General features: G+C 31.3%; 1 protein-coding gene across 4 annotated transcripts; it reads right to left on the bottom strand.

Annotated features, from left to right (window-relative positions):
- Nucleotides 1-98: 98 nt before the first annotated feature.
- LOC144842144 (glutamate receptor 4-like) lies at nucleotides 99-16,755 on the bottom strand. Of its 4 annotated transcripts, none has more exons than XM_078698531.1 (19): nucleotides 15,936-16,754; nucleotides 14,931-15,113; nucleotides 10,009-10,260; nucleotides 9,131-9,306; nucleotides 8,918-8,971; nucleotides 8,587-8,748; nucleotides 8,165-8,314; nucleotides 7,737-7,844; nucleotides 7,231-7,338; nucleotides 6,843-6,968; nucleotides 6,139-6,339; nucleotides 5,586-5,968; nucleotides 5,252-5,450; nucleotides 4,636-4,883; nucleotides 4,306-4,417; nucleotides 4,066-4,191; nucleotides 3,495-3,656; nucleotides 2,984-3,001; nucleotides 99-1,476 (listed from the first exon to the last, which is right to left on the bottom strand). In XM_078698531.1, the coding sequence occupies exons 1-19, from the start codon at nucleotides 16,069-16,071 to the stop codon at nucleotides 1,384-1,386; spliced, it is 2,997 nt and encodes a 998-aa protein (XP_078554657.1). In that variant the 5' UTR covers nucleotides 16,072-16,754; the 3' UTR covers nucleotides 99-1,383. The 4 variants fall into 4 exon arrangements, with proteins under 4 accessions (XP_078554657.1, XP_078554658.1, XP_078554655.1 ...); XM_078698532.1 differs by having other exon boundaries at nucleotides 3,516-3,656; nucleotides 15,936-16,753; XM_078698529.1 differs by lacking the exon at nucleotides 99-1,476 and having other exon boundaries at nucleotides 2,171-3,001; nucleotides 15,936-16,755.
- Nucleotides 16,756-16,882: the final 127 nt, after the last annotated feature.

The raw sequence follows: 16,882 nt of genomic DNA, 5'->3' as shown, positions 1-16,882 counted from the left end.
ACGCCACTAACGACATAGCGGTATTAAACTTTTACTACCCATCGATATAATTTCAACACTTATACAAATATATACAAATCACACATTTTACTGTTGCTTGCTATCTCTTTATTGCTTTTCTGTGATAATATGTAACATTAATTTAATAAGCAGCATTCAGCCATACACGACTTAAATTGTATTTACATTTACAGTCTACAAAAATGAATTTTTGCAAGTTACAATACAACTAGGCCTAATGGCGGTAAATACATTTTACTACAGCTTATGGAGTACTTAATGTTGCTATTTAGGATGGCCGATCCGCCTCAAATTTAATCAGGTAATTTACAAACGTTTAAATGCAAATAATGAATCATAATGGCTGCAGTAATAGACACTATTATTAATATAAAACAACCTGCTGCTTTGGCTATAAACAAGACATTATGCTAACATTTAAAGAATTGTAAAAATTGTTCGCATAAATAAAATTACCTATAATTATTGGACAAAAAGTACAATGTATTTTTATATTAGTAAGCGTAGGTAATACTTTTAACATAGAGCTAAAAGCTATTAAATGTTCTATTATTCTTTAGGCCTATAGTTACTATATTTACAATAACACAATTGTCACACATCTTTTAATGTCAAGAAGCATCAACTAATCTAATTTTCTTCGTATTAGCTTCCCATTGCAATTATTGTGATGCCATTTGGCATGTCAACCATCAATAACATATGACCAGTAATATTACAGGACAAATTAGCCTAACATTGTTTTGCTTTGAACATTTGATTAGATCATCAAAGAATATTCTTTGGTACTATGCCGTCGCAAATCTAAATGCCAGTCGCCTATATATCGGACATACGGTACTAGGCCTACATTTGTATTAAACTAAGAGGTAGTGATTTTCTATTAATACATTTATAATATCGCTAGTCTTTTAATAGAGCTAATAGTAAGTTATGTACATCATTACGATCTGACATTATGCATTTGACATTAAAGGTATTGAAAGGAAATAGCAAAAACAAAAGGGTGAAGTAACACAATGATTAGAAAAAGATATTAATGATTCTCACTGTCTCACATTGTACAGTTTACAGGATCAGTGTATGTTTACAGGCTATTAAAGAACATGATCATTGTATGTTTACAGGCCTATGATCAGGCTATTAAAAGAACATGATCATCATCACACTTCTTAGTTTCAATCCAATGATTTAAAATGTATTGCATGTATTTTATAATTTTCCCCACTGTGTGTATTCATATAATAATTAGAACATTTGCAATGGCCCATCTATTCGGCATTGCAAATATTCCTTTTTGAGTTATTATACTTTAGGCTATATTATAAAGTTGAAATAGCCTCCATCTATTCGGCCTTGATTTCATACTTCTGTTCCAGTTCGGCTATATAAACTTGCAATATCAACAGTATTTCTTTCCTCCTCTTCATCGTCATCTTCTTCAGATAAGAATAACTGTAAAAGACAATTGGTTACTAAAAGTGCCGGTTGTAGTGCTTGGTAGCACACATACAAAACTATGATTATAGGCCTATTAATCTTTCTCTCCAATAACATACCTTTTTTACAAAAATGAAGCTATTATAATTACCTTCATGCAAAAACATGGTTTTTTTTAGAAAAGTAACAGGATTCTTACTAAAGTCTAATAATACAATATTTTTGTAGAAAAGACTACATAAATCAAAACAGAATGTCAACTCTAAAGGAAAGAATGATAACCTAATAGCAAAATAGTATCATCTACGAAGCATTTTGAAACATTCATTTTCAGCAACAATGAAAGCTCTGCAAAAATTATTGAATTGTAATAAAGATTGTATAATAACGTATAATATGAACATTGTAACATCTTCATTGAACATTATTTGTTCCAAATAATTTGTACAGAGCTTATTACATAAAGCTAGTTGTTAGTTTTTAAAGTATTAAACGTTGCTATTGTTTTTAAAGCATTGTTATCTATACAAAATATGTAGGCCTAAAGTTCTTCCTTCTTTGATAAAATAGTATTAAATATGGACAACAAAACATCACATACGCATCTTAATCAAACACTTTAATATAACATGATGTTTATGAATGTTTTGTTTGATTGATTACCAGTAATAAGCACAGTTAGTGGAATGTAGTAGAATACAAATACAGAAACACACCGAATTAACAGATGTACCTTAAACGAAATTTATTAAGAGAATTACAAAATGGACAAACTTTTACACAACAATATGCCTGGTGACGTGATCTAGAATTTAGATGTTTTTTCATCGACAGTTAGGAGATGTATACAGTTTAACAAATAAAAATGACATTATAATAACAAAATAAATTTAATGATTAGTTAAAATAATTTCGCTTATCGAGTTTTAACACGTTCTAGTTTTGTCAATTGTTAAGCATTCTAAACAATAGGACATTATGTAAAAAGCAATACGTTTGATATACATACATTGTATTTTTGTTAGTGTATATTAAATGGCGACATAAATGAACATAGACAAACAAATACAAGTTAAATGGGTTAATCTTTCTATAATTAGCGTTAGCCATTAATTTAAGATGAAATAAGTAAAATGGTTATGATGTTAATGAACACAATACTATGAGTAAGTAAACACATAAAAACAGTAGATATAGGCCTATTGTTGCGAGACAGGCTTAGAAAATATTATGCCAAGGTGTTAACTATTTTAATCATTTAGTAGAGTCTATAAATTCTACTTTTGAAATCTGTCGGACTTTATTAAATAGTATAGTAAGTATACAGTCCATTTTCGGTGGAAGATGTTGAATTTTAATACGTGAGTGATATAAAATGTTGTCTTGAATAAAATAAATAAGCAATGAATACTGCATTTTTAAACAGAAGACATAACATTCTGAAATGGGAATTTAGAAAGCAGACGAACATATTTTTGTAAATAAAATTGTGAGCCTTGATTAAAGGATGCAATTGCCTTACCGTTTCTTTCTTTTCAAGCTGTAAGGATGAAAAAGGTTCTGCTAAGTTACAAAAGTCTATATAATTTCACTGTATTAGAAAATATTACATTTACTCTAAACAACAGTGTCTATTAGTTTTTGTAGAAAAAAGTACATTCTAAATTTGAATAATATGCAAGACGTTTTTATTAACAATCTTAAATAACATTTTAACGGTTAATAACATTTATAATTGAATACGTTAATCTACAAAACAAACAAGGACAACAAATCAAATTCATTTCAATCCAGTAATAATTAGTACGCTGTTAAAAACTGGCTATAAATCTGTACATATCTAAAAAAATAATTTCTACAAAGGTAAATCTACATGTTCTGTAACTTCACAATATTACGTCAACATTTTAAAGTTGCGTCCAAATGCAAAAGAATGCAACGAGATTTTCCAATGATATTATCGCTTTTGCTTACAATTTAACATTCTTTTACTTTACACGCAACGTAATAATGACGTCATCTCATGAACTTACCACGTTTAAGTAATGATTTACCGTGCTGGTAGTTGACGGAGTGTAACGCATACTAGGAGGAGTTAACGCAGCCTTTGTATCGCGATACTGAGGAGCTAGAGGTAATCCCTCTCCTGTCACAGATAGCCTAGCCTTTTCCTTCAACACAACTGATATAGGAGTCTGGGAAATACATTCAAAGATGTTAATTGTATTCAATACAACGTGCAATTTACTAGCTTATTTGTCGATTCCACACGTTAGATATATCGTTTCTATGAAAAGTGTTGTTGTACCCTATATTAGCAGACAATAGTATTGGTTGATTCAATAATATAACAAAAACTGAAATGATGTTTTGTCTTGAGGTACAATTTGGGTCTAAGAGGTAGTGATTGTTAATGTCAGAGGAAATACATTCTTGTGTAAATTATTTTGACAAACTTTATCATGAAACAAGTTGTGGATCATCTTCATTTTCACGACTGTACGACGACTTCATTTTGTTCTCTTTTTACATCATCAATATGACGCAGTTATTAGTGTAAAGAGAATCTACTGTTCATATTTTCACTGAATAACCATTTCCTACCCTTCTCTTCTTTGCTACTGCCTTGGACTTCCAACAAAACTGGAGTATTGCAACGACCATTGATACAAACAGACCAACAATCAAAATGTAAAACACTCCACCAAGATTTGTCATGTTCAAACGCCTCTGAAAGTCAAAGTTAGTTTCTCATTAAAAACCCTTATTATTCGTTTGTGGAAGTTATTAATTTTGACTGCCAAAACATGACAAAAAGAATGTTGGAATTACAACGACACTTACCCTAGGCTTTGAAGCATCAACACACTCGCTATTGTGGTACCACCACTTATTTTCTAGCTTTAATAATGTACCATTTTCTCGCAGTTCTAAAATTGCAATGGTGAACCGTTTCCTGTACATAAAGAAGCCAGAGGTTATTTTTCCAAAAAAATAAACACTCTATACAACAACTGTTAACACAAATTGGGATATCGAGGTTAAAGCTAGGCATATGCCTATACAATCTGATATTACATGTATTATATTTTTATTAACAACTTTAGTACTAAGTATACAGACGTGTTTTAATTGCCTAATACGTCACATTTAATTAAATTCTTTTCTTCAAACCTCAGCCAATCTTTTTCCTTTGAGAATGCAACACCATATCCTTTAGAATCTAAGTTCGGTCCAATCTTCATTGTATCACATGGTTCTCTCTGGTTATTGAATTCATTAACTGATGATTCCAAAAAGAATGCATACTTCCCCTTGGAGTGTCGAACTCGTTCTACACCCTCCTTATTATCGGCTACAAAGTTATCGGAAGATTCTCTCATTCCATCCCAAATTTTCATCAAAACTGGTGTTTTGGAATTCTGCAAATAATAATAAGAGCAATCAGAGGGTTGCAACCTTCACCAGGAGCAAAAAGAGAGAAGAAGGATAAAGAATCGTGATGAAGATCCGCCTTGTAGCATAAAATTAGTAAAATAATAAAAAGTGGCCAACAATTTGGATCCTAGTCCGCATTGCCTCCACAATTTACTGGAGTTGTCCGTGACCACATATCTATCTGTGGTTTAAATTTGGTAAAGATCCTACTTTTAGTTTTGACGTTATTCTGCTTACAGACAAACACAACTACACACACAGTATCGCAGACGAATATAACCTCCTAGGTGGAGGTAATAATGTTTATTGAAAATAAGTTCGAAAATGTAAACATAATATTAAATTAGCTTACCTTAAAAAAATCCATAGTTGAAGCATTTATGACAGCACCATATTTGATAATACTCTGATTAGCAAGGTCATCGACAGAATTAAAAGCAGGTATCATAACTTCAATAGTCAAAAATGCTGCAAGATTTGCTGTGTACGATGCGATAAATATCAGCGTAAAAAACCACCATACCGCACCGACAAGACGACCGCCGACTGACCTACGAACATAAAGAACATCATACATAACATTTTTACTTCTTTACGAAAATGATTCAATTGCAATGATTCAAGTCACGTTTTAGTACCAAGTATTAAATACATTGTGCTGTGTTCGGAATATAATAAAAACATACCTTGGAGTGACTTCTCCACCCTGCTGCATCAGGGCTCCGAAAGAGAACCAAACACTGTTGTACATATTGAAATATATCGGACTCTCTTTCGAATTTGCTGATTTCTGACTACAAGTCTCAGGTTCTACTTCATATAAGTTCCATTCAGACGGACTGATTCGAGTCACCAAGTAAAGTACTACGGTGACACCAACATAAGCAAAGACAACACAAGTCCACACGTTAGCTTGAAGTGGCTTAAGAAACGAGAATATACCCGGTGTTGAGTGATGAGGTTTGTTATACATGATACTAATTCCTATGTTCATAAATGGTTTTGTAAAAAGTACAGCTTTCTCACGCTCTGCGTTGATCGTTAAACCTGCTACAGCCAAATCTACTTTCTGTAAGACAAATTGTTTTAAGTGTTAAAGTGTTTAAGTTGATTTTATCAAATGCTAACTTTTACTATAGAGTTCCACTATATTGTTAAGTCGTCATCGCCATTACGATCGTTACTATTATTCCATTTTCAAAAAAACGTTGATTAAAATGTATCACCACCATCACTTACCCCTGTCATTACTTCTCCAACCATTCCATTCCATGTACCAGTGTTATTCGATCCATACTGTTGATCAGCAACGATTTTTATTCGATATTTAAAGTGTATTTTGTTCGCAAGATAGGTTAGCAGATCAGCACAGTAACCTTCAAATTGCTCGTTCCCAGCGTTCTTGTCTTCGTCATCCTTCCTCATCAAAAATGGTTTATCCTTTTCCAAAACAAAAAAAAACACATTATAACTATTGTAAATTGTTGTAAGAATGAGTAGGTTAAATGTATATTGGCATTGAGACGTATACATTAATTTTCTGTTTGTGTTTATTAACAAAAACTTAAATTGTAAGGGCGTGTGGCGCTGTGTGTTGGACGTTCGACTACTGATCGTTAGACCGAGGTTCGAATCCAACTCTCGCCGCATTGCTTGTATCCTTAGGCAAGATACTTTACTTACGTTTGCCTCTCTCCACCCAGGTGTATAAATGGGTACCCGGTTAGATCAAGACACAACTTTGCGCTGATTACTAGCTGCATATATGGGAGTATGTTTCCATAGGTGTTTGATCAGGAAATGACTGGGGTAATAATGTTCAGCGCATTGAGAGCTTGCTTATATGCGCTATATAAGAATGAACTATTATTATTATTATTATTATATCGAATACAAGCTGCATTAGTATGTGTAGGACTAATACCTATACCTTACTTCCTTACCAAAATTGAGGTGACAATTAATTCTCTTTGTTTTAAAAGTTCAACCTCGTCTTTATTGTCAACGGAATCTTCAGTAAAATTCGCAAATTGTAAACGCACGTTCCTATCTGACTTCCATGTTGCAATCTATAATAATAGTAATCAACAAATTTGATTAAACCTTAGTATTGGTTGGGTAATGTGTTTAATATGGAAATTATTAATGTCGTCATTATCGTCATAATCAAAGACAAAACTCAACTCAACATCGATGAAATACTCTTGAATCTAAATTCTCATTCTCATCATCATCAACCGTAAACTTAATCTTTATAAAACTTAAATCCATTTAGTTATACTTAAGTAATGTAGGCTACAGTCGCTTAATCATTCAGTCATGAGTATTTACCGGTATGAATTCAGAATCCTTAATACCGATTACTTGAAGCATGTATGATGTACGTTCTCCTGTGACGTTATCAAATTGAATTGATCCGGACAAACCGTCAACTATCATCTGCAAATATATGTCAAATTAAACGACACATTTTAAGTCAGAAATACTTAATATGCATATCATAAACGTAATACGTGTTTGATTGACATCCCATGTGAATTCACCATATTATTTGCATTCTGTCAGATTGAAGTTTAAATCGTTTGACCCAGCATTTTATCTGTCAACGTAATATAATTAAAATCTAAAGAAAATGTTAATGTGATTTGCTATGTACAAATCGGTGGATATCTAGTTAGGAAAATATCAAAGTTTGAATTATCATCAAAGAATGATATTTCAACAACACTTTACAAATATTTATAACGAAGATGTATAATGATATTATGAATAATATCTAGTCGTATTCTGTCAACATTGGATTATTCTGTTATCTGTTAGGTTTAATATTGCAATACCTCTTGAAAAGCTGAGATGTAAGTTCGACCCTGGGTGCACCCATGTGCATCCACGCTGGATTCTGCCAACTTTTGCAAACAGCAACACGACATTAGACACTCGTTTTTCTGATTAATGAAGAAAATTGAAAAAAAAAATCACATGACAACCAATTCACACAGTTTAGTATTATTACCACAGATGAACGTTTATGCTAATTAGGTCATTATGTACTACCAGTAATTCATTTGATAGTACCAAGAAAAGTATTATGTTATCATGATAATATATGACGGTTGACTACTATTCAACAGTACTGTTAATTACTACAAAATCACTGAACAATCCAGAAGATTAATGTTTGACAGATTACCATAATTAATTCTAGTTTTACATCACACAAACATTTTCATATAATGTGCTTTTCATGTTATGATGCGTAACTCACCCGAAGTCTGGAACAACATTTTGAATCAAAGAACCTGCTACAGAAACATTGCGATCGTTGACTGACGGGCATGTATGAATACTTAGCAAGTACTGTTTCGAAGGCATTCAGCAAGACAAGTGAAAGGTCATGGAGCAATATGGCATCGGCCTAATAATAAATGTGAATGCAACTTTATTTTCTATTAAAGAGAAGACATTAAAGCAGCAGATCAAACCTTCTTACCTCTGTGACGTAAACCTTATTTGTAGTAGTACATTCTTTAAAAGTGTTTTCGAACATTTTACGTCAATGGTTAGTAAAAAAGCCAATTAATTTGCTCCCTGCTTCTAGGTATATCTCTTTGATTGTTATTTTTAATTAAACACAAATTAATCTTATTAATAAAAACTAAAACGTAATATAATTACGTTAACACTTACGTCAGGGCGGTCAATGGTAACGTTATTTTTAATATTTGTTCTGTCACTGCAATTGACTGTCAAATTGAATAATCTTGAGTTGGATTGGTTCACGGGTAACTGAAAGGCTGTTAAGTTCATTCCTCCGTAAATGAAACTGTTAACTTTTAACTTATTAGCATTCTGTTTGTATAGAAAAAAATAGATATAAAACTCCATGCAAAGCAAAGAAAACAAGACATCTGATTTATAATGCCTTTAGTATTAATCATATGGAAATTAAATAGGCCTAAATTAGGTGTTTGTTGAGAAATTGTATATAAATTAGTTTCATTTCTTTTTTAATACTCACCAAGTTTACGACCAAAAAATGGAAGTTAAACGTTACCATTCCTAGTAAGGCTGCCTGGTTAAATTCAAAATAAACATTAATTAGATAATCGTAAAATACAGATAGAAATACATTACACCAGAGGAAGACATTATCAATAAAAACTGTAAAATTTGGTAATTAATACTGAGGTATACATTAGATAGAGAGAGTATAAAAGCAAGCAAAACTTACGTTATCTAAAACCGTTTGTGTTATACGTACAGGGGCATCAACGACATAGAATGTCCAGCCTTTATCTCGTAGACTTTGTATATCGTCTCTTATATTGCCAGTTATTTTCTTAAATATAGTACTGTTCATGTAGGAATTTGATAAATTGGACTTCAGGTTTTGATATCTTAAAAATGCTGAAATATAATATATAAGGGTTTTTTTTTACCTTAGTAGGTCTATGTGTAAGCTACAAACGTTTTCAGTCATTACGATAAAAATAAACTGTCGGGAGATATTATACATTATCATTGAAATGATTTTATAACACGGTTGGAATAGAAAATCGAAACTCATTAGTTTGGTTGAACTCGTTTAACTTAAACTTAAAATGATTAATTCTGACTTTAATGACAATTTAAAATATAATTAGCAACATACTCAGAAGTTTTGCCACAGGTGATAAGTTCATATCTACTGTATTCAAAGAATACGATTACGGTTTGAGCATGCCTATTGTATTGCGTGTGAGTTTGTATGGCCCACATTAACAGTACAATAATGTAATATGAATTCCACTGGGAAGAAACACATTTTATAAATATTAATAATACACTGTAAATGGACAATTCATAAGAAAATTCATAAGAAAAAAATATTAAAAAGTAAGAATGTGTTTGCAATGGTAGGCGGTCTACGTTTACCGTTATGAACAGGAATGAGTAAAATGTAAGTTTACTCTTTGACTGCAGATTAATGTATGTTAATTCTACAGAAATTATCTACTGGAATTATTGCATAAAAATAGTTACTCTACTCTACTGATATTGAAATATTCTTTGGTTATATCTCAAATAATATGAGACATAGAGAATAGCAAGATCATGACAGAACATTACCTTCTTCATTTGCATATAAATAAGCTACTCTCTCGGGTGAATAACGTGTAATGATATCCAATAGCGGTAATACCAGAGAGGGTTTTAAACTCCACGTAAAATCAAAGTTTTGATTAGGATAGAGTTCTTTTGGGGACAAACTCGTTGTAATGTATGGGACGCCAAGAGTCCTTGTATATGCATCTATTACAGCCAGTGTAGCCGGAGCCATGTGTCCGCCAAGAATGTTAAAGTTTGATATTTGCCAACACACTACGGAAAAAGAAGATTTTTTTAATCGATTTTGAAGTACAATAATTGGTTTTCCAATTCTAATTGTACAATCAAGAGAATATAGGACTGTTTTATTCAAGAATTACGACTGTACGTGACAGAATATTATAATAACCATAGTATGATAACTTGGCACTGTTTCGTAACTTTGCTTGCCGGAAATTGAGGAACACAACATATAATACTGATCACATTAGTATTTATAATGAGATAACATGTATTTATTTGTAACAGTTAACATTTAACATTTAAATTCTCGATTTATAATTCATATAGATAAATAGTGTATTATTTTTTGGCACGAGAACAACTGTATCTTAATTGATATAACAGAAAGAAATGAGAGGGTGTGTGACTGTTATGGATTCCAACTTGTAAGCCTTTCTATCATAATGGTTTAATGTGCAACATTAATTTACCTTGCATGATTGTTTTGTTTAAAAATATTTCAACGAAAAAGAGAGAGCCACAAAAAAACTGTTGTTAACACTGGTGATACACTTTATTTACGCGTAACCACGTCTAAAAATCTCTGTGATCAAAATAATTTGAAATACTATTGTGTATGATATCATATAAACTGATTGATTTTTTCGCTTAATATAAGAATAAAAATGTACGCCGCCAACTGACATGGAGTTAGACCAGGTCATTATTATCTAAAATTCATACTTTCATGAATATGTTTAGTGCGCGTGGCGGTTAGCTAAGGTCACAAGGGGAAAACCAACCAATAATCCACTACAAAAACTTAGAGCTCTACGACAGAAGACGCGCATCAACGCCTTATGGTACCGCCGGGAATTTCGCGCCAAATTATACGCATCTATTATTCATTGTAATAAACCAGGCTGCGAATAATTTAATACGTAGAGAATAGCTAGAAGCTGAAAACGAACTTCTTCTAATCAATACAGTCATTTTATCATAAACAAAAATATCGAAATTTAATTCTCTTGTGCACACAAATAAATAGGATCTATGATTAGTTATTTGTTTTGCTGATCAGAGGTGATTTGATGAAAATGTTCGTATTAACAACACACATTTATGTGAATAGACAGCATGAATATTGACCGTAAGAAGGACAGAGCTAAATTGTTAGTGATATCTAAAACAAAATTATACTGGCTTAGTAGTTAACATTTAACAGAAACGTTTCTTTAACTATTGCATATTAAATAATAAAACTGTAACTAAATTAATTATAACTAAAACCACAAACAACTATCAATTATACAGCTTTTCATTATATTCCTTTTAAGTTTTACTTGGGGTTTGTTTCAAAACACAAAGTCAAGTCATAACTCCGGATCACAATAAACCTAAAGATGTCAACAGCCTGGTCATAGTGTGGATGAAATAAGCTTGCTAATTATGAGGAAGAGAAGCTTAAGGAACATATCTTGGAAGACGTACTCAATTGTAGATCAACAAGAACTTACATTTTGCTTTCTTACATCCCCACCTTAGGCCAGTACTCGCAAGAATAGATCACGTGTTGGTGCGTGTCTAGTTAATTTGCATATCAACTGTATATCAAACTTATGGAAACCATCCATCACATAATGCTCTATGAACAATGTGAATGCAGTCCACTAAATGTAACCAATGTTTATAGTTTAGTATTATCACCATGAAATTTATAATTATATATATTTGTAAGTCAATTTACATAATTAGACAGAACACTTGGTAGCCATCAACTGTGCGTTTGTAAGAAAGGTAATGTATGCTTTTGCAATCGTTCATTCGTGCAACCTTTCTATAAACGGACATGCAACAACGATTTTGTCATCAACTCGTAAAACAACACGTATTACCACCTCTAGGATTCTGCTTTATGACAATACGATCTATCTACACAGTAGAACATAATGTAGAACTTTTTAGTAGTGTGTGTATAGTATAATACTGTATACATTTTTATAGTACTCTTGTAATGCATTAAATGAATACTTAAAATTGTGTATACATTTATAAAGATTATAGGCGTGTAATGCTAATGCGATGTAACATTTGTTTAAACAAAAATAACTGTTTTGTTTATGGTTTTTTGTTGTCTTTGTGGATTTTTTCTCCTCTTATGCCAATTAATGGGCACTCACACATGAACAAAATATATATTCATCAATTACATCATTAAAACATTAATGGATATTAAAAAAAACTTGCCTAAGAGCAGTGCAAGCAATGTGAAATCAATACTGCTGTAAAGTCAATATTTTAATAGATCTATCGACATATTATACTCTAAGCACGTTCTTGACACACTTGTCTGGTCTGAAATATTTAATATTGTTTCTGTTTTAATTGCTCTTCATTCAGTGTGATATTCTAAAGTTTGATTTGTCTCATTCATAAACATTAAGTTAAGTCTGCTAAAGGCAATTTCCAACAGTTCTCTGAGAAGAATAAAGGTATGATGAAACCGCTTTAGGTAATTCTTTAAATAATTATCATTTGCAAAATATCGTTCCAAATTAAATCACTATGGTTTACATTGAGTTGCATATACGAAATTAATGAAAGATTAAAATAAATCACAGGGAAATAATATTAAATACAAATGTAATGTACTTATATTAGGTGATAACATATAGGTACCGGTAAGAACTGAAAACACCAATTTGTCAGGCAATTGTGTTTTTTTAATGCACAATTATATTTACGTGTTAACCTGTTCAAAAAATCAGAAAAAAAATATTCATAAGTACCTATATCGAGGGAATACATTTTGCATATCACGTGTTTGATTATAATGCATTATAAAGTAAAAACTGAATTTAACTTTAAATCAGAAATGCTTTTATCATATTTGTAATAATCAACATGGGAATAAAACATCATAATGCATGATATTCCTGAACATTGAGTCTATAAATTTTTTATTAGAGTTTTTTATTTAATTTCACGAATGTTTAAAACGTTCAACAGAAGGTAGAAAATTTGGTAAATTTGCTCAGTATTACGGTAGTAGTTTTGAGAGAAAGTTCAGGTCCATTATTCAAGATTAAAATCAAGGACGTTAAAAAAAACATATAATGATATTTTCCATTTACTAGATAGAAAGTGAAAATTGTTAATAATAGGCCTACACATAATGATAATTCCAAGTGAAAGCGCATTGAATTTGAAACACGTTTTGACATAAATAGTAACTATTGTGGAAACTTCATCTTTCTAATAGGAAGATAATTTAAAACATGTTTATACGTAATTTGCACTTCACAATTGTTTGACTATACGATCTCTTTCGAATATTGTTTTATTTATATATTTATGATTTTTTGTTGGATCTTTAGATTGTGAATTCGTACGTCACACGTTGCGATATTTAAAGATAGAATAATGATATACGGTATTTAACTGAGACTGATGATTAATGACATCAAATTTTTACACTGTGAATTGGTACTCTACGTATTAAGCATAATTATATATTCATGTATCTATGTAGATTTATAAGCCAGATTTATGTTGAGATAACATATACTTTTATTTAAGATTCACTGGGGAGCAATTTATTAAATGCTTTATGAAACCAAGGTAACATTGCGTAATGTTCAGCATATTATTCATATGACCTACTGTATTATGGAATATATATGAGTACGTTTCTCGACATTATAAATTTCTCAGAATATCAGAATTAGAAATGTGCACGTACGGTGCAAATACAGGCTATAAAACACCAGAATTAAAATTAATATGATCTCAATTTTTAAGTTGTTACATAATTTAAGTATAAATCAACAACTGTATTGATAAAATGTTCAATAAGGCTTCATTCAAAGTTATTAATGTGTAACGTTACTATGAAAGCTACCGACTGTCGCAATTCTGCATGGTATCACTGGATGTAGGCGAAATGTATTCAACTTATAAGCAGGCGCCGAATATATAATGACTATTGCACACACATTTTCTCTTTATATTTAATAACAGATATGTTTTATTTAATGGTAACGTTCACTATATTGATATTAAAAATTACAGGGGTTCTGCTATTTTTGTTTAAGTTCCATTTTCTTTTACATAATTGACGGTTATAGTTGGTTATCCTATTTTACGTTTATAAACTCGACATAAACGCGTATACTGCCGTGTAACAACCGAGAACGTCTTTTTTTTCTTTTTTTTTTGTAGCTAGTTTATTCGTCATATTTAAACCATTTACTAATTAAACATAACGTATTGTAAGGCATATAATTTTAAATATCTTTAGCACTACATTGCTAGACGAAGATTACTGCCAAACTTAGAACCGTGGCTCCAAACTATTGGTGCACAGCGAATATCGATGGAAGACCCATGCTGTAAATTCTGTTTTTTACACACTAAAACAAACATCAACAAATAATTCAAAGATTTTTTTGCAATGCTTATACCTAACAAGGAAACAAAGGTCTTGTAAAAATGTACACATGTTGTATCAACTTCCGTACCCATATATGTATAGTTAGACAAATAATTAATTGGTTCACTTTACAATAAACACTGCACATGCACATAGTAAAGCTCGATGCATATTATAAAAGGACTATCGATAATGAGAAAGTGAATCGTATTAACTAATGCGTAATCTACATAATTCTTCTTTTTAGTAAAAGAATGAAGTACTATTAGTAGTTACATATTATACTTACATTCCCTTTCAAATTCACGGGGGTTATTTACGTCTGTGTATCGTAACACTGCCATGGTTGTGAAGGGAGCTAGTTTATCGTCAAACACTTGGTTATGCTCCAGTATTGCTCTTGCGAAACTACAGTTCAAGACTAAGTTACCATCGAATTTGGCTTTACTTGAACCAACATGTAGAATTATTCCTGTAAAGGACAAATCTATTGGTTTAACATCGATTTTTAAAACCGATTTATTTCATTCATTCATTCAATAATATGAACATTAAATGTGGAAACAACATAATGTTAACAATTTGATTGTTTAATAACTTTTATGTAAATGTGTAGTTAAAATTATAAATATTAGTACTGTATGCATGGCAGAGCTCGTCGTGGTAACCTTATCGGTAATTCAAATAAATTATTCATGAAACGTGTAACATTCTGTGCTCTCTGATGATTAAAAGGCGTTGTAAATTCTTCAAAATGTCACTGCCTATACGCTATTACAACTATACGACTATCTATCATAATTTAATAATAATAATTTCCAAAAAGGTTATTTCAAATTGTTAGCTAAATAGTATGTAACACCTGTGCTTAACAAAAAGTCTGTTAGTACAAACACAGTTATGATAATAACTTTTATGCTAATATATTACTATTATGTCTGATGTGTATGGTTGACTAAACTGTAACACTCAATTTAGTTCAATGTCAGTAAATATTACTATGCCTATTTATGTACAACTGAGATAGTTTGCTTAGATCATGTTCAATCTAAAATAATTGCAACACAAAAAGACTAAAATAGAAACTAAAAATGAAACTAAAATAGGCATATGGACGAATATGCAATATATATTGACAAAATAATGGGTTTCCTAGTGTAAGATATTAAATCATATCTTAGTATAAACTAGGACTAAACAAACAAAATAACGTCCAATTTACAGTAGTATGTATGTACTAAAATATTGTCATTCAATGTCTTTTTAAAACAATAACAACAATAAATGAACCTACCTGCCCTAGCAAAATCGGGATTATATGGCTCTGGACATTCGCTCTTACACAGCGATGCATTGCTGGAATCTTGGCAATTTATAGACTGGATAACATACATTAATAGTACGATGCAAGGATAGAAAAACAACCGCATTTTGTTAGTAACGCAGACAAAATGCACAAAACACGATAAACAGGGTATTATTGCTTCGAATATAATTTGTTCAGACTTTATAGATAACTTTCAAACGACGTATTGGTTACAACCCAGATTCAATGAATTTCCAAAAACGAAATCAGAATTGATTACATGTTTGTTAATATCCACTGCTTCTAAAATTCTTGTTGTGCATCCCTTTAATACGATTGTACAAAACAACCGCATATTTTTACAAATGAAGTTTTTCAAAACATTGATCTACATAAGTTTAAGAAATGCACTGGAACCGGCTTTGAAAACAGGCTATAGGTTAATCTTCGTCGTCGGGTATGGTGAAGCAAAATGAAAAATCTTTCGATAAAAAATAATCAATGATGATTGGATAAATTAACAACAAATTGAATGGTTGTAGGCGACAGGTTGTTATTAGCTCTAGCGATCTATTATCCTCGTAAAACTTCGCATACGTCTGGTGCATTTTTACGTTTGTTTAGCTACAAAATGATTCCATCCAATGGAGTAGATTTACGTCGGCACATTACATTGAACAGCCAGAAAATCATATAGTAAAGTAATTTCTTCTTAATGATATTTTCATTCAAATTCGTCGATTGAGTACTTTTCGGAAAGCAGTTAAAACCTTTTCAGCATCAATCTGACTGTGAAATCGGATAGCGCTAAAATAGTTGTATGGTAACTGGCTCTCGTATAGAGTTACTAACAGCATATGCAGTAGGCGATGCCGTGCAGAAAGCAGCGTCAATCGTCGAAATACGATGTAAAAAAGGTGATATTTCCATAGATT

This window comes from Antedon bifida, chromosome 5 (assembly GCF_963402885.1).
Source record: "Antedon bifida chromosome 5, ecAntBifi1.1, whole genome shotgun sequence".
NCBI lineage: Eukaryota > Metazoa > Echinodermata > Crinoidea > Comatulida > Antedonidae > Antedon > Antedon bifida.
The sequence above is the reverse complement of the archived record's forward strand: the minus strand, read 5'-3'. Positions and strand labels throughout refer to the sequence as shown.